The 22,121-nt window shown below is 37.1% G+C and overlaps 1 protein-coding gene across 2 annotated transcripts in view; it reads right to left on the reverse strand.

The window, feature by feature from the left end:
* The window catches only part of RC3H2 (ring finger and CCCH-type domains 2), a 52,952-nt gene that overhangs the window by 6,468 nt on the left and 24,363 nt on the right, over nt 1–22,121 (reverse strand). The window contains exons 6-20 of one of the 2 annotated variants that reach the window (XM_079926910.1): nt 19,736–19,936; nt 19,137–19,269; nt 18,906–19,024; nt 17,518–17,630; nt 10,388–10,696; nt 6,247–6,461; nt 5,131–5,564; nt 4,371–4,541; nt 2,844–2,990; nt 2,303–2,516; nt 1,978–2,062; nt 1,328–1,409; nt 1,097–1,231; nt 736–843; nt 490–638 (exon numbers count right to left, since the gene is read on the reverse strand). In XM_079926910.1, the coding sequence (XP_079783036.1) occupies nt 490–638; nt 736–843; nt 1,097–1,231; nt 1,328–1,409; nt 1,978–2,062; nt 2,303–2,516; nt 2,844–2,990; nt 4,371–4,541; nt 5,131–5,564; nt 6,247–6,461; nt 10,388–10,696; nt 17,518–17,630; nt 18,906–19,024; nt 19,137–19,269; nt 19,736–19,936 (2,615 nt within the window). The remainder of the gene's footprint in view (nt 1–489; nt 639–735; nt 844–1,096; nt 1,232–1,327; nt 1,410–1,977; nt 2,063–2,302; nt 2,517–2,843; nt 2,991–4,370; nt 4,542–5,130; nt 5,565–6,246; nt 6,462–10,387; nt 10,697–17,517; nt 17,631–18,905; nt 19,025–19,136; nt 19,270–19,735; nt 19,937–22,121) is intronic. The other variant, XM_079926911.1, reaches the window with a different exon arrangement.

A 22,121-nucleotide genomic window follows, 5' to 3' on the forward strand; every position in this document is an offset into this window, starting at 1 on the left:
AGTATCGGAGGTCACTAAAAAAGTCCCATTTTCCAAAAATTATAATAAAAAATTAGAACATTGGTTAATTCAAGGCCAACAAACTATCAAGTTCAAGATTAGCCCATATTTTTGGCAGTAATTATATACTAAAGGCCAAAAATATCTTAGCAAGATTTTTAAAAAGGGAAACACTTCATTTAGGTTTTAGTTCTCCATTTTGTAGTCTTGATGTTTGGCTATCAGTTAGAGGAAGTATAACCTGATGCTACAGCAAAAAAATAAACTTTTATCCCAACAAAAAGCAAGTTTTAGGCTACTAAAATGGACCACTTGGTTAGTTAAAACTTAGTTCTCCTCTCCGAAAAATCCAGACTGACCAAATCATTGCCTTATTACGTAAGGTCTTCCCCTCATAGGATAAAACCAAAAATGAATTTAACAATGCATCTATTTCTTTTTCTTCATGCCCTATGCCCACTGGTTATGAATTTTATGTCTAACACTCACAGAATCACATGGTCTTCATCTAAACTCTGTCTCTTCTGCTCCAGGGGCTCCTTTTGGTGTTGTTGGACTGGATGCCCATTTTCTACTGCTGTTCCATTCAGTAACTGATCATTTTGAGAACTGATACCAAGCTGTATGTCCAGGATCTCCTATGAAAATAAAATGTTAATCCTTCAGTATGAAAGTATTCTGTACTTTAATTCCCAATGGAGTAAAGCCTCCTAGATGTGTGACTGCAGTACTTACTTCAATCTGTTCACCTTGTCCATCAGGTTCATCAGTATCAAGTGCTGAAAGCTCTAACTCTATATCCCTATCAGGCTTAGTATCAGCTGCATCTTCTGTATAATCACTCTGTAATTAAGAAAAATGGTGATTTCATATCTGTGGAAACTGGGGCTTCCCTTTTAAATTAAAATGGGAGTCCCAATGATTGATCTAAAAAAAGAAATCTGGGACTACAATTTTATTTCTACCCTTAAGTTTTAAAAGCAATCATCCACCAGAAAAAGCCAAATTTTGCACTAAGTAATGGCATAAAATAACATGCAACAGCAGCAAACAGCAAATATATTGGGCATGAAGCTGAGAGGTTCAGTTTCCTTACCTCTCCATTTCTCAGTTCAATTTCCTTGCTTAGAAGATTTAAGGTAAGGTGACGGCCTTCGTCCAGGGAATTCCACTTCTGTTGCATGGCCAGAGCATTGGCCTCCCTCTGAAGAAGCAACGAGTTACTCTTGGCCTAGAGGAAAAAAACAGTAAAGTCAGCTTCCATCCATAACTTTTAAATGTCATTCTATTTTTAAAAAAATTCAAAGCTGAGTGACACAGAGCCTACCTGCTGAAGTTCAATGCTCAAAAGGTCTCCAGTACTGGAATGCTTTCTATGACCAGATAAATCAGTAACAATGAATCTGTCCCTTTAAAGAAAAATATGTTCACTGTTATAAAAGTGAAATAAATGAAGCAACTAAAGCAGTAATGACTATATAACGACTATATATTATATATATATATATATATATTTTTTTAATTTATTTATTTTTGGTTGCGTTGGGCCTTCATTGCTGCGCGCAGGCTTTCTCTAGTTGTGGTGAGCGGGGGCTACTCTTTGTTGCAGTGCGCGGGCTTCTCATTGTGGTGGCTTCTCTTGTTGCGGAGCATGGGCTCTAGGCAGGTGGGCTTCAGTAGTTGTGGCACGCAGGCTTAGTTGCTCCGCGGCATGTGGGATCTTCCCAGACCAGGGCTCAAACCCGTGTCCCCTGCACTGGCAGGAAGATTCTTAACCACTGCGCCACCAGGGAAGTCCTATATATATGTTTTACATAACAGATCAACCCTGAAAGATTCAGTCATTATTCCAAATGTAAAATTTTTTCCAGAAATTTGTTATATAGCTAAAACTAGCAAAGCACAGCTCACGAATAACTGGGAGTAGGATCTGTACTCTGAGAATAGAGAATCCCAAAGAATTAAGCATAACGTTACCGTTCAATATAATGTGCTGATGACGTAGCTTCATTACCATATGAACTCCATCTTGAATCAACAGCATTGACATAAGGGACATAATCTATAGAAACGTAGAAAGAAACAATGATCAGAAAAGTGAAAAATCAAATATAGGTGTGAATGTATACTTTTCCAAAAAATCCATATTTTATCCAACTAGCCATGTTCTCCTGGCTAAGCCATTTAATTCTGAGTTTACTGTGGCTGTTAAACGGAGAGAAATGTTCTGTATCTAACAGAGTGAGGATTAAAAAGGACAGTGCTAGAACATATCAGGTGAAGTATTAGTTAAATGGATCACCTGATACGCTGATAGGTTTAGTCGCACTTCCTTGGGAAGCAGTGGCCTGGACAGGATCCGTGGTATGGTAACCTGTACGGGAAGATCTAGAAATTGCACCCCATTTTGAGATGATAGGTCCATCACTAAAAGGAATTATTGGATCTTCTTCTTTTGTCCTTCTCTGAGTTTCAAATAAATGCACTCTTCTCTTAACATCTCCACTGTCCAGGTCCTGCATAAATAAAAGAAAATCAATAAAAAGATTGTTGGCAATTACTTCAGCTAATAATACAAGTACATGCTTTCAAAAGACATTAAATTAAGTTTTCTGGTAAATTTAACATTAGCTGTATATCTCAATGATAACCCAACATCTACTTTAAAACACTCAACTATGCCCAAATAATTTAAACATTAAGTGCAATTTATTTCAGGCTTACCTAAATGTAACTCTGCTGCTTACAGATGAGTAACATACCAACGATATGAAGATGAAAGCATTCAATCATTCTAAAACTTGAGTCAACATGCACGACAACCCTTGCCCCCCAAATCATACCATTAACACAGCATTTGAATTAGCAATTACATCTCTGGGCTCTGAATCGATAGCATTTATACAGGAACCTATGGTGCCACAAGACCAGGGGGAATAATGGGAAAGATGATCTTCTTCAAATTTTGTGCCACTCACACTTTCAGAGAACTGATTAAAAAAAGAAAAAAAAAAAAAAAAAGGCACAGGCAATTGGTAAGAAATTTAAATTTACAAACTTGTAACTAATATAAAGTAACTATTATAGAATTCACAGCACTTTATAGTGAACAATTAAACATTCAATAACTAATATAAAAAACTGTAATAAGTAACAAATAGTATTTATATTATTTGTATTTATATTACATATTAATAGAAAAGAGAATGCCTTCTCTTTTTTACTTTGTCCTTTAAGAACTCATAAGGAACCCCTGACTGATACTATACAGACCAATCAACAATTTATAGCATGCCCCTAACATGGTACAAAGTGCTCTAAAAAATGAAAAAAAGCAAAAGAAAACACACACATACACATACACAGATAAATACAAATACATTTTTATATTAAGCAAGTGGCAATTCTATCACTCTTGTCAAGATGGTTAGCTGCTTTGAAGAAGTACAAGTTTGATGAGATAAATTTGGATCTACTTTAAAAATTCAATATTTATGGATGGAAAAATACGATGTCTAGGATTACTTCAAAATAATCCAGTAGGAAGAGGGGATACAAATGAAAGAAGATGGGCTGAGTTGATAATTGTGGGTAATGGGTACATGGAGTTTATTACTATTCTCTCTACTTTCACATATGTTTGAAATTTTTCCTAATGAAAAGACTAGAAAAAATTTTATTTTAGTATCTCTAGGGATAGGAAATAAACCAGATGAATCAAAAAAAAAATTAATGGTTTGCTCTAAATATAACAGTACTGAAAACAGGGTACATTAAAATAATCCTGGTACAAAAACTTGTTTTGAAATGATAACAATAATTAACAGTGATTTAAAACACCATAAATAATACAGTAGGCATTTCTGCACCTCTTGTGAAGTAGGGAAGAAATGCCTCAGATAGATCAGAATTCAAATCCAAGCTACTTACAGGGTGGGTGAATTTACTACTTGGGCAAATTACTTAACTTCTCTGAGTAGGATTCCTAACATGCAAAATATGGGTAATACCTGCCCCCTAAGGATTCTGTAAGAATTAAATAAAATAACTGCTTAATACAGTGCCTGGCACAAGTAGGTGCTCAATAAATGGTGGATATAAATCTTATTATTAATAAAAGCCATAAAAATAATGAGAACTATACTGCTGGAAAGATTTCTGAATTCTTGGTGGAAAAAGGATTTAGTGGCCTTCAGAGTATCACAATGCCTAGCCATAGTGCTTACATACTCAGTGCTTATTGAATTAAACTCAACTGCCACCAAACCAATGCAAAATATCCAACATAGCTAACTCTGGCTTGAACGAGTGCTCTGAAGTCAGTTGTCTGACCTATCCCTGCAACATCAAGTAATTAAAACCTTTCTTACATCAGTGCGGAAGTCTACACTGAATAGAGGAGAAGGTGGTGTTGGTGACTGTGTTGCCACAGGAAGAGTTGAAGAGACAAGAGGTGCTTTCTGAGTGTGGTACTGTGCCCACTGCTCTGGCTTTCTTCTTATCTGCTCCTCGCAACTGGTCTTCAAATGACCACAAGGTTCCTAAGGGGGGATAAAAGAAACAATCTTAATCATCTAGGGAGTGGTAAATAAATTTAACTATGCTCTGTGGAAATAATGTGAACATTTATTATATTGTTGGGACAAAAAAAAAAAATACAGTAGGGAAGTCACCCTAGCCTATTCTCCATACACTTAAACGAAAGGGTTAATATTTAGTCAAATGTCAAAAGTAAAATCTGAGCGCTCACTTCTCTAGTTTAGGAAAATCATATGTATATACGTGGGGATACTAAAAATAGGCCCTATCTTTGTATTTTGAAGATTTCTTTTTACCTTCTCATCAGTTTTGTATCCAAACATAACATTTATTGAGCATGAATATGCATCAGGTCCAGTTCTAAGAGCTTTGCTTTTTCTGATTTAATCCTCACAACAGCTTTATGAGGTAGGTACTACTATGATTTCCATCAAATACGAAAAAACTGATATAGAGAAGTCAAGTAAAATTCCATAAGTCACACAATAAGTAAGTGGAGGAGCCAGGATATATACCTGAAAGGTCCAACACCAGACTCTAGAGTCTTAACAACTACACTATATCAGCATTCCTATTTCCATTATCACTTACCCTTGGTAAAGGCACAGTTGTCCTTGGCTCACTTGGTGGCTGACAAGCCACTGAATAATACCCATCTAATGAGTTATATCTTTCCCGCAAAGACGTCTGATACACAGACGAGTGCATCACATCCATTGGAGGTAAAGAATTGCTTCTAATAATGTCATCTCGTTGGTACATAGGTGGGCGCCAGATGCGCCTGCTGTCGTACACAGGAGCATACATTCCAGAAGGTACTGGAGGAACTGGTCCATACGGCTGCGGAGGAGGAGGTTGGTAAGGAGAAGAATTCATTCGATCTCGAGGCGAAAATGTACTGTAATGATCAGCATATGGCATGGAAGCAGGTGGGAGGGAGGACTCTGGAACATTATTGGACCTCACAAAGCGAGGAACACAGGGAGCCACACCAGCTGGTACTGTTGGAGGTGGTGGGTAGTATCCTTGAAAATTGGAAAGAGGAATATTTAATGTAATCTTAGTAAAATTTAACATTTTGTAATGGTTTAAAGTCTAAAGCAGCCTTTAATGTTGGAAAATAAAATAACCTTTGAACTTTACTTTAGTTACCCCTGGTTTAGAAAGACACTACACACTTTCAAGACACCACTATATGAAAATCATTAATGTTCAATAATTTGTTAAACTGCTCCTTAAAAACACTTGATGAGCTATTAACAGATGGCTGGTAAATTTCCTTCTAGGCCATGTATTGCCACAGGTTTTAGATTAAGTAATTAGTTACATCATTGATTCTTAACCTTTTGGGGAGCAGAGGTTAAAGACCTCTTTCATAATCTATATAAGCTGTGCATTGTCTTTCCAAAATTATACTTGAAGTATATATAAACCAAACATTTAGTATACTTATTTCAGAGGACATACAGAACTTACTAAAGCTCATCCATGGACCCTACATTTGATTCATAGGAATGAGAATCTTAAAACTACTGGTATGTAAAATCATAGATTCTTAGGACAGGAAGAAAACTTAGGGGTCATATAGTCCAAAGGATTAATTTTTAATGTAGATTTTCTAGATAGATATAAATGATTCACTAACTTATTACAACAAATGTTATATTGTAGTTTCTTTTTTTCTTAGAATTGTCTAAAATTACTTACCTGTCTGTGGGTACTGTGGGACTTCAAAGGGTATCTGAGTCCTTGGATCTTGAAAATACTGAATGTTTTCAGAATGCTGAGGATATACTGGTACTCTAGTTATAAATGGGCTGGATTTTGGAGGCACAGAATTCAGCTCTGTTCCAACATTAGTGGGCCCAGCTGAGGTAGCCGCTATATTACTTACAGGAGTCTTGGGTGGAGAACCAATTTTACTGGAGAGAAAATTTAACAAGGGCAAATGATAAATCACTATCTATGACTGTTAAAAGTCTTTCTCAGTAGAAATGGTTCATAAAATTATAGTGACCACTAACAGCAAATGCTTCAGGTATTTCCACAGTGACAAATAAGGCCATGAATTTCCTTACCACCTTACACTGTTAATTCACAAGATTATAGTAACAGATCTCATATTTTGGTGAGGGTGAAAAACAAAACAAAAAACTGCAAACAAATCCCAGGCACAATGTGACCCACTAGTCCCTTTTTACTCATACTTTAAACAAAGATTTTTCCTACTGGAAGTTTAAAAAAAATCCTGTTCAATAACTTCTCAACAGAAACAATATAGTTTACCAGTAGAATTTTTTGACACAAATAAGACAGATATGTAAAGGGAAGGACTGCTCTAAATATTAAGCATTAGATTAGCTGAAATGTAAACTTATTGAAGAAAGGCCATTTTTGTCCATTTTGTTAACTGCTACATGCCCAGGATCTAAAACAGTTTCTGGCACACAGGAGGCACTCAGTAAATATTTGTTGGACAAATGGAAAAGTTCCTGCCACGTAGTAGGTACTCAGTAAGTATCTGCTAGATGAACAGAATGCCAACGAAATGGTTACTCATTAAATTGATGCAAAACACACAAGCTTTTTTTTTTTTTTTTTTAAACACAAAGGATTTTCTTTGTTGATTCACCAGGCGATCAGCTCCAGAGGATCTCACCATGGCTTCTTAGGCCCTCTGAAGAAGTCAAACTTTGGCAGAGCTGAGATATGTGGTGACGCAAGAAAAAGATCTTGTTAATGATGCAGGAATTCAATACATTGCATCTCAACTAGATTAGAGGGTTTTTCTCAAACTAGAGAAGCTCTTTTAAAGCAAGAGTATAAATAACAAGGAGTATGGGCTGCCTTTAAGTCTAGCAGAGATTAGTCTAGCAGATGTTTACTTCTATGTGTAATTGTGTATTAAAACGCAGAAAATAAGAAACTGTGGATAATAGTAGTAAGTACAAATGGCTTAGAGTTTAAAGATATTTTAGTGCTGTGCTTATATTTTGAAGTTCAACAAAGGCAACAAGGAAAATGATTAGGATTTCCTCTTAACAATAATAAGTAACACTAATCAATTAATGAGCACATTCCAGAAACTATTCTAAGTGCTTTACATAGATTATCTGGTCCTCCATAGCAGAATGTTATATACCACAAAATTCAGATAAGTACTTTGAAATGACAAATTCTTAGACTTTGCAGGAAAAAGGTACCAAAATCCATGACAAGGTTCATAGCCTTATGAAATCATGCAAGCTATCCCAAAAATCCAGACTTAAGGAAAAAGCTAACTTTCAGTCCCATTCTAGCCAGACAGCTAGATTCTAGATGAATTTAGGATTCTAGGCTGTCCTTTGCAGCAGGCCCTCTTACCTACATGCTTTTGCCTGTGCTGCCTTCTCTACTGACAAGACCCTTCCTTCCTAATTAGCCATACTTTTGGAATGGCTCAGGTGTCATCACCTTACCTCTAAAAAATTTTCCACAGTAACTCCAGGTAGAATTATTGTTATTTTTTGTGTTTTAATAACACTTGAAACACAACTCCATTACAGTACCTTTCAGAATATATTATATGATATCTGTTTATGTCTGTCTCCCAAACTGCACTGGAAGACTCTTAGAAGCAGGGAGTATATCTACTTCATTTTCATTAACTATGCCAATTGTCCTGGTATTTGGCGCATATCATAATTTCTGAATGAATAAATGATTTATTTACCGAGATTTACTTATTTTTGAAAGTTTTCTCTAGTCCATCATTTTTTAAAAAACTTATATTTACCCTTGTAAGGTGTACAATTCAGTGATTTCTGGTAAATTCCCAAGGCTGTGCAACCATCACTGCTACCTTATTCTGAAACATTTTTACCACCCCTAAAGGAAACCTGTACTCACTAGCATTCACTCCCCATCTCCTTGTCCCCCAGCCCCAGCCCCTAGCAACTATTCATCTACTTTCTGTCTTCTATGGATTTGCCTATTCTGGACATTCACATAAATGGAATTCTACAATATTTGGCTTTTGTATCTAGCTTCTTTCACTTAATATAATGTTTTCAAGGTTCATCCATATTGTAGTATGTACTAGTACCTTATTCTTTAATGGCTGAGTAACATTTCACCATATGAATATAAAATGGTTTTACAACTTTACCTTGCCAAAACCCTTCAAAAGCTCATTTTCTAAATATATTTAACACAAAACCTCCATAATCTGGTGCCAACCTACCTATCTAAATCTTACCATATTTCACCCAGCAATATAAAATTTTCCTATCCTTTAATCCAACCCCAATATTGCTTCATTCATGTAAATGCTGTCTCCCCAACTATGTCTTCATAAGTTTCTTAAATGCACAGATATCTTTTACATCTCATGTATTTTCTTTTTTCTTTTTCTTTATTCATTTTTAAAATTTTCTTTATTTTTTTGGGCTGTGTTAGGTCTCAGTTGCAGCACTCTCATGTATTTTCAAGAGTGCCAAAATCAGAGCTCAGTATTAGTGTGTAAATAACATTTGCTAAATTAGACAATGTTCTCTGATTTATCTCTTCGAAGATCTCTCTGAGGGAAGATTATAAGGATCCTCTGATAAACAAATTTCCCTATCACATGCTAATTGCAGAAATAAAGAATATAAATGTCTACCTATCCATTTATTATTTGAAATCCCTAGCAATTTACTGTGTGCCTAGCATAACGCTTTTTCCCCAAAAGGTATATAATAGACACTGACAGACTATTTATGGGCAACAATCTAAACATGCTTTAGCTCAGATTTTAAGAGGCTTAAAAGAATACAAAAGCCTGAGATATCAGAGGTGGAAGTAACTTTTCAGATAATCGGGAAGTTTTAAAACATTTTTCTTTTTTTTTTTTAAACCTATTGATGAATAAAGCCAAACTCTTTTTTTGGGGGGGGGCCTCTCACTGTTGTGGCCTCTCCCGTTGCAGAGCACAGGCTCTGGACGCACAGGCTCAGTGGCCATGGCTCACGGGCCCAGCCGCTCCGCACCATGTGGGATCTTCCCAGACCGGGGCACGAACCCGTGTCCGCTGCATTGGCAGGCGGACTCTCAACCACTGCGCCACCAGGGAAGCCCAAAACTTTTTTCTTAAAGTACCAAAACCTTTCCGCCAAATTAAATCTTATGCTGAAACCCCAAAACAACAATAATGGTAATAATAATAATGGTAGTTATAATAACAGCCGCAGATACTTAGTGAGTGCTATGTGGCAGGCACTATTCAAAGCACATTGCAGTATTAACTCATTTAATCCTCACAACCAACATATGAAGCAGGTAGTATTATTATACCAATTTTATGGATAAGTAAACTGAGGAAAACAGATTAAGTAACCGGCCTAAGATCAAACAGCTGGGAAACACTGAGCCAGAATTTGAACCCAGAGTTTGGCTTTAAAGATTTCCCTCTTAACAACTACACATCATTACAGAGCATAAAGTGGAACTGTTCTAATTGAAACGGGCTGGAGGCTCAAGCATCTCACCTGCTTAGGTTTCTACTTAGTTCCTTTTTGGCACCTCTATGGACTCAATCCTAAAGTTCAAGGAAATAAGGTGAGAAAAACTGAATTCTGGTCCAACCTCTTCAGTTTACAGTTGAAGAAAACAAAACCCAGAGTTGAAGTGAATTTCCAAGGTCACAGCTATTCAATTGCAGATCCAGGACTAGAACTCAACTTTTTTGGTATTTAGTGCTTTTTCTACTACATGAAACATTCTGCATAAAAATTCTGATTAACTGCTTTTCCTCAGGATAAATAAAAATACTCAGGTACTTATAAAAAGGCTAAATTACTCACGTTAAACATTTTTACCTAATACTTACTTTTCAGTTACAGACTCTGCAGAAGGCCCAGCAGCATTCTGACCATTAGTGCCAACCTTCCCCACTTTCTTCACAGTCTCCAGCGCTCTTAATGTACTGTCAGTACTACGAGGAATTAGCTGGGAAACACTGTTTTCTGCATTTGAAATTCCGTTTGTACTTGGAACAATTTTCCCCGTTGTTTCAGTACTTCCTATGACAGAAATGACATTTCCGGCTGTGGTTGTGACAGTGTTGTTTACACCAACTTTATTTAGAAGAGGAAACGTTCTTACAGTTGCATTGATCTTTTTGTTCCTTAATCGATACCTGTTTCAAAAACAATAAACATATCAGTAAATATTTCACTAAATCTTACCCTAAGTAAAAAAAAAAAAGGGAGGGAGCAATGGGAAAAAATGTTAAAAGGAAGAACAACTTTGAAAAACAGGTTTCTTCAGAAACTAACACACCATTGTAAAGCAATTATACTCCAATAAAGATGTTAAAAAAAAAGTTTCTTCAGCTAAATATCACATACAGTCTACATCAAACTCTGCTATGACAGCCATCACATGAAAATGTATCTGCCATATACAATATATATATGTACACACAATACTTACGTATGGAGACACATAATTAATGTAGCAAGAAAAGTACAAATGTATTCAAAAAACTATTTTGAGAGTGGGAAGAGATCTTGAAAATTTTGTATAATTGGAATAGAAAGTACACTATATAAAAATGAAAGTAACCATACCAAATTTATTTGGGAATGTAGAATGAAAAGGTATGCAAGAGTTGAAAGAATTCTGTTGTTACCAAATTGTTAAGACATCATATAATTTTAAAGAGATTAAAAAAAAAACAAAACTCATTCTTAAACATTACACCAAAATATAGAAATTTAGTATTCTACTTTTCAGATTAGTTTATGACCAAAGTAAAAAGTATTTGGATTAAAGATATTTTCTGATATTAAATTCAGGGTTTTATTTATGGTGGTCAGATATAATACTCTAATATATGAAGCAACCTGATCTCTGATTCCATTTAAGAAAATTTATTTCCAGTCATACAACAAAAATTTCATTACAATGTAGTCCTAGTTAGTGTTCCCTCCAATAGTTTAAAGTGGTGAACAACTATGTTATATGAATAGAAAGACTACACACATATGGGTTCATAATTATATATACCTAAATTAATCTAATATTAATGTTATATATAACCAAACATATGGTAATTAGATATAAACAGTGTTAGTGATGAGCAATGCCTTCACAACAGTTTCCCTTTTAGTCCTCCAGTATCTATAAACAGCTTCATTATTCAATTCTCCCCATCTCATTCATACACACACACTGACAGAAGCAGCAAAGCTCAGTAAAGACAAGTATTCCCAGATCAGCCTGGCTAAAGGTGGAGTGATAGAACATGAAGTTCAAAAAAACCATAGGTTATGGCCAGCTTATATATGTCATCTTATAGATCTGAGGAACCAATGATTACTTCTTGAAGAATGAGGGTTATGAGCAGACCTATATTTTAGAAAGGCAGTTTGGTGGCATGGAGGGGCCAGTGCTTTTCTCAACAAGCTACTCTGAAACCTGCTCTTCATCTTCATTCTTCACTTCAAAGGTTCTTGCACAAAATGCCCAGCTGCTCCTTGCTTTCCATTCTCAAAGGATAAATTTCAAATTTCCTTAAGATTGCTTGGGCAGGCAAAAAATAAAGTTTTAATTGTGAGTCTCTTAAAAGAGAGGAGTAAGGTAAAGTAAGGGACAAACAGGGATACATACTGGACTCCTGGCATCTAGGCAGCTAAAGACTTAGGCTTGGAATCTGGACCTCACAGTTGAAAAAAGCCAATTACCTCCTATTCTTTTTTTTTTTTTTTTTTTTTTTTTTTTGCGGTACGCGGGCCTCTCACCGCTGCGGCCTCCCCCATTGCGGAGCACAGGCTCCGGACGCGCAGGCTCAGCAGCCATGGCTCACGGGCCCAGCCGCTCCGCGGCACGCGGGATCCTCCCGGACCGGGGCACGAACCCGCGTCCCCTGCATCGGCAGGCGGACTCTCAACCACTGCGCCACCAGGGAAGCCCCTCCTATTCTTTTAAAGTCATCCATGAGCTCCCTCAAGTATTGGCTCCCTGCCTTACCCAGCTTAGAATCCATTATCTACCATTAATTCCTCCCTTATAAATACCTTTAATTCCCTTGGTCCAATTACCCTGTTGAACTCACCTGGTAAAACCCCAATCCAATCTGTTACTTATTCTCTTATTCTGTGTCTGCTCAAGTAGGTGAATGTTGCTAGAGAAAAATCATGCAATCATGCTGACTAAACTCTCTTCAAAATCATGATCAAGTATTTAAAATGGCCAAGCACTACATTAATACACTTCTCTACTAAATTCACTTTCCCATCTCTAACATCCTCCTCCCTTCCATTCCCCAGAGCCCCGCCACAGCTGATGATACTGCCTCCCACTTCACAGAGAAAACAGATGACACCAGAGGAGAATTAATTATCTTTCCATCACCAATCCCACCAACCTTCCTGCTTCTGTAACTACACACTCCACCTAAAATAGGAGGTGAAGAGTTCCTATTCCTAACTAAGGCCAATCTTTCCACTTGCACCCCAGGTCCCAAGCCCATTTGCCTTCTCAAAGATTTCACTCCTATAATTATCTTTTCTTCTCTAGTGCATCATCACTTCATTCAGGTGTCTGCTTAAATGTCATATCCTCTGGGATCCCTTCCCAGACAATCTAATCTAAAATATCTCCCCTTTCCCAATCTCCTTCTCCTTACCTTGTTATTTTTCTTTGTAGTGCCAATCAGCACCAGATATTATGTTTTCTATTTATTTGGTTTATGTTGATCTTCTCTATTACAATGTAAGCCCCATGAGAGCAAGAATTCTGCGTTCCTTATTCATCTCTCTATCTTCAGCACAATGCTTGGTACATGTTAGGTGTTCCATAAATATCTGCCTCATGAATGTGGAGTAATCCTTAAACTTCACATGGCCAAGAGTACTGATTTTCTACCCCCAAGCATTTCCTATCTCCGTAAAAGATATTACTTAGTTATGCAGGCCCCAAACCTTGGAGTCATCCTTGATCTTCTCTTTTCTTTATACCCCACATTCGATCTATCAGTCCTATCAGCTCTACTTCCAAAATATATCACAAATCTGGCTACTTTTCATCATCTCAATTACTATAGTCCTAGGACCAAGCTACTAATCTCATGCCTGGACCACTGCAGCAGTTTAACTGGTCTACATCATGCAGACACTAGAGTGACATTTCTAAGACAAAATTAAAATCTCATTGTTCCATTTGAATAAAACCCTATAATGGCTTCCAAAATAAAATGCAAACTCCTTGCCAATGTCCACCAAGCCAATATGGTCTGGCCCTCACCTAATCTCTACAACATTATCTTTTGCCATTCTTCTCATTCTCCAGGCACACTCGTCTTCTTTCTAGTTCCTGAACATGCCAAGCTTGTTTCCACCTCAGACTTTCTTTACAGCATTTTATTAGTAACTGAAATTGTCCGTTTACATGTTTACTGTTCTTCTTTCCCCACTAGAAGTACCTCAAATAGTACCTAGCACTTAACAACCATTTTTAAAAATATTTCTTGAGCTGGTTGACCTCAGGCTTTTGATACTCTCCAGAATGCAGCAATTTTTGGGAATAGGATTCCAATACCCTAAATTCTAAAATATATTCACACAAATATTCTTAAGAGAGATTCTGGGCATTTGTTTGGTTAGAGATATGTATAGTAGAGAAAGCAGGCTGGGATAAAATTTATTTAAGTTAAACAAACATTTGCTGAATTCCTCCTGGTACATTATGGGAGCTAAGATAAAGGCTCCGCCCTCAAAAAGTCCAGAGCTGGGTAGCAACATGCATTTTTTTAACCAACGAGATAATGACATCTTCCACTTCCTTAATGCTTTGTATTACCCTGTTTTTCCTTCTTCTTCTTCTTCTTTTATTTAACAGCAACAGAGAGTGTGAAGCTGGTTGGAAATATGAACTATAGATTATTTGCTCTTTCAACATAAATATCCTGAGTTTACATGTCAAATACCTGTTAAGTGCAGAAAATATAAAGATGAATAACCCATAAAATAAACGAAGTCCAGTGAAAATACACACCAGTAAATAAATAATTGCAATACAGTGAGAGAACTGGTAGTTACAAAGTTACCAGGTATAGAGCACTATGGCAGCACAGTGAAGAAAGCAACTAACACTGCCTGGGAAGTCAGGGAAGTTTTCAGACAGAAGATGATACCTGAGTATAATCAGGAACAGGAGCTCTCCAAACAGAGAAGAGGAAAGCATATGATATAGTGAACAACATGTATAAGGGAAAGAAGAGTAAAAGAATTCATATAGTAGTAGACTGGATGTACCTTAAAAAAATAAAGAATGCAAAAGGTGGAATAAGGCTGGAAAGCAAGATTGGGCCCAGAACCAGTGATATACTGAGGAACCAATTAAGAATTTAAAGCAGAAGATGGACATGATTAAACCCGTATTTGTGAAAGAAAATCTTGGTTGAGACATAGGGAGATGCATGTAAAAAGCTACATAGCAGGACTTCCCTGGTGGCGCAGTGGTTAAGAATCCACCTGCCAACGCAGGGACATGGGTTCAAGCCCCGGTCCAGGAAGACCCCACATGCTGCGGAGCAACGAAGCCCATGAGCCACAACTACTGAAGCCCGTGCACCTAGAACCCATGCTCTGCAACGAGAAGCCACCACAATGAGAAGCACATGCACTGCAACAAAGAGTAGCTCCCGCTCGCCACAACTAGAGAAAGTCCACGTGCAGCAGTGAAGACCCGACACAGCCAAAAATAAATATATAAATTAATCAATTAATTAAGTAAAAAAAAGCCACATAGCAGAATAGACAAATTGGGTAAACACGTGAAACATTAAACATTGCACCTGGCACAAAATTTGACTGATTAATTTGGCTATTGTTATTTTTACTGCTACCAATATAAGCTCAGGCAAGAAATAATAAAGTTCTGAAGTAGGAACTGGAGATGGAGAGCAGGAAGCCAATTTGAAGGTGTAAGAGGTAAAATGGATTTTCAGGTGGGCACCAGTTGTGAGTGGAGTATGAAATCACACAGTTTCTTCTCTTTTTTAAGTGCTCCCAAGCAAGGTCCCCTAAAAAGCTCTATTTTAACTAAAAAGCTCTACTTCAGGTATGGACAAGCTCAAAATATCTCGAGTCTAAAAAATCATCTTGATGTAAAACTCTGTATACATCATATAGAACTGCCTAGACTAGATGCAAACAGCACCCTTTTTTTCTTAAGACTCCTGCAGCCTCTCTGGGATCTTCCAGTCTGGGAGAAGCAGGGGGATAGTAAGAAGGGAAGCATGTTTCTGCTCTTCTTTTTAATGCACACACATTTATCTTCTATCACACTGCTGTTGCTGTAGAGCTCATTATGTGCAGGGCCCAGTGCTAGCCACTGAGAAGAGGAGACAATAATAAACAAGATGGATATATAGTCCATGGACCTTACACTTCAGTAAGGCAAACATTCAATAAATAGATCAGGGGTCAGCAAACTATCACCTATGGGTCAAAGCTGCTTGTTTTTGTAAATAAAGTTTAAAGCCATGCCCATTTCATGCATTGTCTATGGTGGCTTTTTTGCTACAGTGGCAGAGTAGAGTGGGTTGACTGAGATCAATGAATGGTTCACCAAGCTGAAAACATTCACTAACTGCATCTCTACAGAAAAGTTTGTCAACCCCCAAGACAGACTCCATAAGTTAATTATAATTTTGATAAGCAGGAAAAAGAGGAACCTGGTTTAGTATGAAATCCTGGGGGGATGCCCCTGAAAAAGAAAGGATGAGCTAGGCACAGGGAAAGCTCCAAAGACAAGGCTAGAAGGAACCACATTATATAAAAGACTTCAGGTGGGAAGGAGCATGGCACTGACAAACAGTCAGCGTGGCTTGAGTATACAATAAAATTAGGGAGCGTTGTGAGATGAGATAAAAAAGGCAGGCACAAACTAGATGACGCAGAGTCTTGCGGGCCAGAGCAGATTTTATATGTTTATCCACAGAGATGCCCAAGTCTCATTACCTGCAATGAGCCTTATGTGTAAAGTTCTCCCTATTTTGGGGGGAATAATGGGATTGGGGGTGGGCAACGATAGCTATAAGATGACTAGTTAGGAGGCAACTATGGATCAAGAAAAGGGGATGACAGCTTAGACTATAAGGACAGAAAGAACAAGGAAGAGTCAAGAAATATATAGGAAGGTGAACTGACAGAACTTGGTGACTAAGACAAGCAGGTGAAAGCTGGCAAAGATGATTCCTATAACATGGCACGTATAACTGGCTGGACAGGGTACACTTAGGGATAGCAGATAGAAGATGTACACAAGAGAAGATGTATAATAGGAGAAAATTAGCTCAAATCGGGTTTAAAATGTCTAAAAACAAGAGAGATGTCCATTAAGAGTTGATATAAAGACCAGTTATTCAGTAGAAAGGCTGGAATCAATTTTTGGTGCGATCTCAATGATGAATGTTTTGGTTAAAAAACAAAATAACAAAAACTTGGACAACACATATTACAGCTTATATCCATTTACTTTTATGTCTGGGGTAAATGGACATAGAAAAAGGGATTACCCATAGGACAAGAGAAAGGGAAAAGAAGACAGAAAAAAGAATGTTAAAAAGACCAAAAACCATAAAAAGAAAATGTATCTGCTTTACCATTTTACCTGGGACTCAGTTGTTACCTTCAATGGAACCTGAGCAAGTAAAAGTGAACATAAGAATACTTTCATTCTGCACAGGTGTTTAGCAGAAACATGGATTCCAGATATACAATGGTCTAAAATATGACAGCTGAATAAGGTTCTAAATCACTTATTATGTTAACCATGCTGCCAGAAGCAACAAGGTGTGGTTTCAAAAGAAAAGGTTATTTTTCAATCTAAAGACTTCCACAATGCAAACTTGATTGCATCTTTGAAACTCATCACAAACTTTAAGACTCTATATAACACTTTCATAATGACCAAAAATTAATCCCAAATAAAAGAGTTCTCCTAACTTACTTTTCAAGCTCTTCCTGAGAATGGGCAAAAGTACAATTTGTTCCTCGTGGACACCCTCCTTGCTGTCGCAAATCTCGGCACATGCTAGTCTTATATTTGCTGTTTGGCTGAGGCTACGAAAAGAAAATCAATGTTTGGAAAAGTGAAGATTCCAGTTGTCACTCACTCTTGGGACTCCAGAATTTTATTATACCTTTAATTCTTTTTCATGTTAGATAAGTAATTCTTGTGCTGACACAACTACCACTGCATTGTTTCCTGTTATGAGTTATGTGGCATAACCCTGAGCTGGCATTTTAGATATTCATTCTGAGGATTATCTGGAACTGGTTCAAATGTTATGTTACTTATTTGTCAGGCAACAAAATGCCCACGAAAATAAAAGATTTTCTCATCAATTCATTGCTGTCTCAAAATTATGATACCCAAATCAAGCAACCAATTTCAAAAAGCATTAAAAAAGCCAGAAGCTTTGTCCACTTAAATGTTCTCAGGAAAAGGGAGAATACAACTTACCCCAGAAGTTAAAAATTAAGAAATACTAATTTATTTGTCAATTTGAGAGTACACCTTTCTTCTAAGGCTTGGAGCTAAGTTCATACAAATAATGAGGCAAAATATAAAAACATCACCATAACTGCTATAATTTGCATCAAAATCTAAGATGTCATTGTTATTTCTATGACCTTAATAAATATAAAACATTCATCTTTCAGTTAAGATTTGAACATTATAATGTCTTCTAATAGAATAAGGACAGAAGAGTGGAAAGATCACTTTGGAGTAGATTTGATACCAGTTCTGTCACTTACTGCCACCATGACCTTACATATGTTATTTAACCTCTTTAAACTTCAGCTTGGGAACAGCAATTATCTTGCAGGTGGCTGTGATGATTAGAAATAATATATGTAAAATACTGAACATAGGGACTGGCTCATAGTGATTTAATAAATGGACGTTATTACTAGAATGAAGGATTTTACCTTAAATAACTCCTTCAAAGGACACTGAAAATACTTATTTATTTACTTCCACACATATACAAACATGAATTCATTGGTATGGCAGCAAAGGAGAAAAAAGTGACAATTTCCCCACATTAGAAGAAAATTAGACAAAATATTTGGAAGGAATCAGATCTATAGAGTTGGTCAAAAAAACCTGCAGTAAACTCATATTCAAGATATGCCTCCAACTGCTGCTGTACTATGAATTATTTATCAGGTGCACTAAAACTAGGGTTTCTCTCAAAAGAAGAGAGACAATAAAAACTTATGTGAGAGTGGAGTCACATAAGGAGTCCATTAACCAAACAGCTTGTTAAGATGTTCAGGATGCCCTGTTAAAAATTTAAGAGCAGTCAGAAGTGCAATAAATGTGCTTACCTGAGGTGTCTCATGGCCTTTTCTACTATAATTTTGTATGAAGTCCACAAGGCCATGAACCACTGTTTTAACAGCTACCATTGCATTTTCTAGCTGCTCCCAAGTTGGTGAAACAGCATCTGTATAGTCCACCAAGGGGATGGGATGACGAAAAGAATTTGTTAGCAGTAAGTCTCTTGTGTTATTTACCTCAAAGGTAGAAAAAGTATAAGCAATTATTTTGTCACATACCTGGATTAGGGTCTATGTTTGCAAGAAGCTCTAAATGAGGCCTCAGTCTATTTAAGTTAGCTGGGTCACCTGTTCGTTGCAAAACAATTGTCAATTCCTGAACACTCTTTGCAAATGATTCTGGAGACTGCAGCTAACATAAAAAGAAAACAGAATGGTTTTTACTCTGGTTTTTATGACCTGTCTATATTCAAATGCTTTCATTTAGTCAACATACTGAATAGGTTTTCAAGTGTCTTCAGATTCCATAGTAGGAGTATCAATGATGAATTAAATTTTCACCTCAGAATCTGCCCTATGAAATTCATCATTAGACACTTAGAAAACTTATTTATTAGCTAACTGGTGTCAGAATATAGATAAATGACAGACTTGGTTAGCCAGGCTACTTTTATGCTAACATCCTGTATTTGCTTCCCTGTTGCCCCCCTTAGTTTATTTTAAAAGTTAGAAAATAATAAAAAAGAAAGATATTTATAACAGTCTTATATGTAAAAACAGGACTCTCCAATTGGTTGTCTCTTTACTCCCTTCAAAAGATTCAAATACTCTCCAATGTAGCAGAATGATATAAAATCAGCGTCTCTAATTTCACAAACCTTATCAATGATAGACTGCATGTGTGATTTATGCGCCAAGTCACCATACAGAAGTGAAGACCACTGCTCAGGTGAAATACGGAGTCCTGCTTCCATAGCAATATGAACAATTTGGGCATCATGTTCTCTGCGTAAAGCCTCATAACTCCGAAATTCCTCCTTTAGCTGCATCAAGGAAGAGTCTTCATCCCTTTTGGTAACCTAAAAAATAGAAAGGAGAGAAAAACCCATCAGAATTACTCTGCTCTTTCTCCTTCCCCAAACAACTTTTTCTTTTTTTTAGATGGGGGAGATACCTATAGCCTATCAGATACTACATGGAGAAGGTACAAAGAAAATAATGTCCTCACCACAAATTCTTTTTGGAACAAAGCAGAACTTACAAAATCTAATACATAGTTCTGCCTTCCTTCAATGAGCTCAGCAGGTGGTAGGGAAGAAACTTGTAAATAGAAAGTTATAGTATAAGTGCTATTGTAAGACTCTATGGCAACATAAAGGAAAGGCAATTAAATCTGACAGGTGGGGGAGGGAAGGGTGAGTATCAGGGAAGGCTTCCCCCAACAGAAGGCTACATGAACTGAGTCCCGAAGAATGAACAGGAGTTCCCCAGGCAAAGAAGGGTGAGGAATAGAATTCTCAAAAGAGTAGCAAGTGGTAAACAGAAACATGAAAGAGCAGAGCACATGGAATTACAGGCTAAGATGTAGGCTGGAGAAGAATCACAGAGGGCATTGTATACTATGGTGAGAAATTTGGGGACAGGCACAATTTGTTTTATTGCATTTAATTTATTGTGCTTCACCGATAGGTACTGTGTCTTTTACAAACTGAAGGTCTGTGGCAACTCTGTGTCAAGCAAATCTATTGGCGCCATTTTTCCAACAGCATTTACTCACTTCATGTTTCTGTGTTACATTTTGGTTAATTTTTGCAATATTTCAAACTTCATTATTATTACATTTGTTATGGTGATCTGTGATCAATGATATTTTATGTTACTATTGTTGTTTTGGGGCGCCATGAACCACATCCATAAAAGATGGTGAACTTAATTGATAAATGTGTGTTCTGACTGCTCTATCAACTGGTGTTCCCCTGCCTCTTTCCCTCTGCTCAGGTCTCCCTATTCCCTGAGACACAACAATATTGAAAGTAGGCCAGTTAACAGCCCCACAAAGGGCTTCAAGTGAAAGGAAGAGTCACATCTCTCACTTTAAATCAAAAGCTAGAAATGATTAAGCTTAGTGAGGAAGGCATGTTGAAAGCCAAGACAGGCTGAAACCTAGGCCTCTTGTGCCAAGAGCTTGCCAAGTGGTGAATGCAAAGGAGAAGTTCTTAAAGGAAATTAAAAGCACTACTCCAGCGAACACACAAATGATAAGAAAGCAAAAGAGCCTTATTGCTGATATGGAGAAAGTTTTATTGGTTTGGATAGAAGATCAAACCAGCCACAACATTCCCTTAAGCCAAAGCCTAATCCACAGCAAGGCCCTAACTCCCCTTAATTCTCTGAAGGCTGAGAGACGTGAGGAAACTGCAGAAGAAAAGTCTGAACCTAGCAGTGGTTGGTTCATGAGGTTTAAGGAAAGAAGCCGACTCTATAACATAAAATTACAAGATGAAGCAAGCCGGAAGTGCTAACGTAGAAACTGCAGGAGGTTATACAGAAGCTCTAGCTAAGATAATTAATGAAAGAGGCTACACTAAAGCACAGATTTTTCAATGTAAATGAAACAGTCCTGTATTGGAAGAAGACGCTATCTAGGACTTTCATAGCTAGACAGGAGAAGTCAGTGCCTGTCTTCAGAGCTTCAAAGCTTCTCCTGTTGGGAGCTAATGCAGCTGGTGACATTAAATTGAAGCCAATCTTCATTTACCTTTCCAAAAATCCTAGCTAGGGCCCTTAAGAACTACGCTAAATCTACTCTGCCTGTACTCTAGAAATGGAACAACAAAGCCCAAATGACAGCACATCTGTTTACAATATGGTTTACTAGATATTTTAAGCCCACTGATCAGACCTACTGCTTAGAAAAAAAGATTCCTTTCAAAATATTACTGCTTGTTGACAATGCACCTGGTCACTCAAGCGCTCCAATAGAGATATACAATGAGATTAATGTTGTTTTCATGCCTGCTAACACAACATCCATTCTGCAGCCCATGGATCAAGGAGTAATTCTGACAAGTCTTATTAGTTAAGAGATACATTTTGTAAGGCTAGAGCTGCCATAGATAGTAATTCCTTTGATGGATCTGGGCAAAGAAAACTGAAAACCGGTTGGAAAGGATTCACCCATTCTAGATGCCACTAAGAACATTCGTGATTCACAGAAAGAGGTTAAAATATCAACATTAACAGGAGTTTGGAGGAAGTTGATTC

This window comes from Stenella coeruleoalba (assembly GCF_951394435.1).
Source record: "Stenella coeruleoalba genome assembly, chromosome: 7".
NCBI classification, from domain to species: domain Eukaryota; kingdom Metazoa; phylum Chordata; class Mammalia; order Artiodactyla; family Delphinidae; genus Stenella; species Stenella coeruleoalba.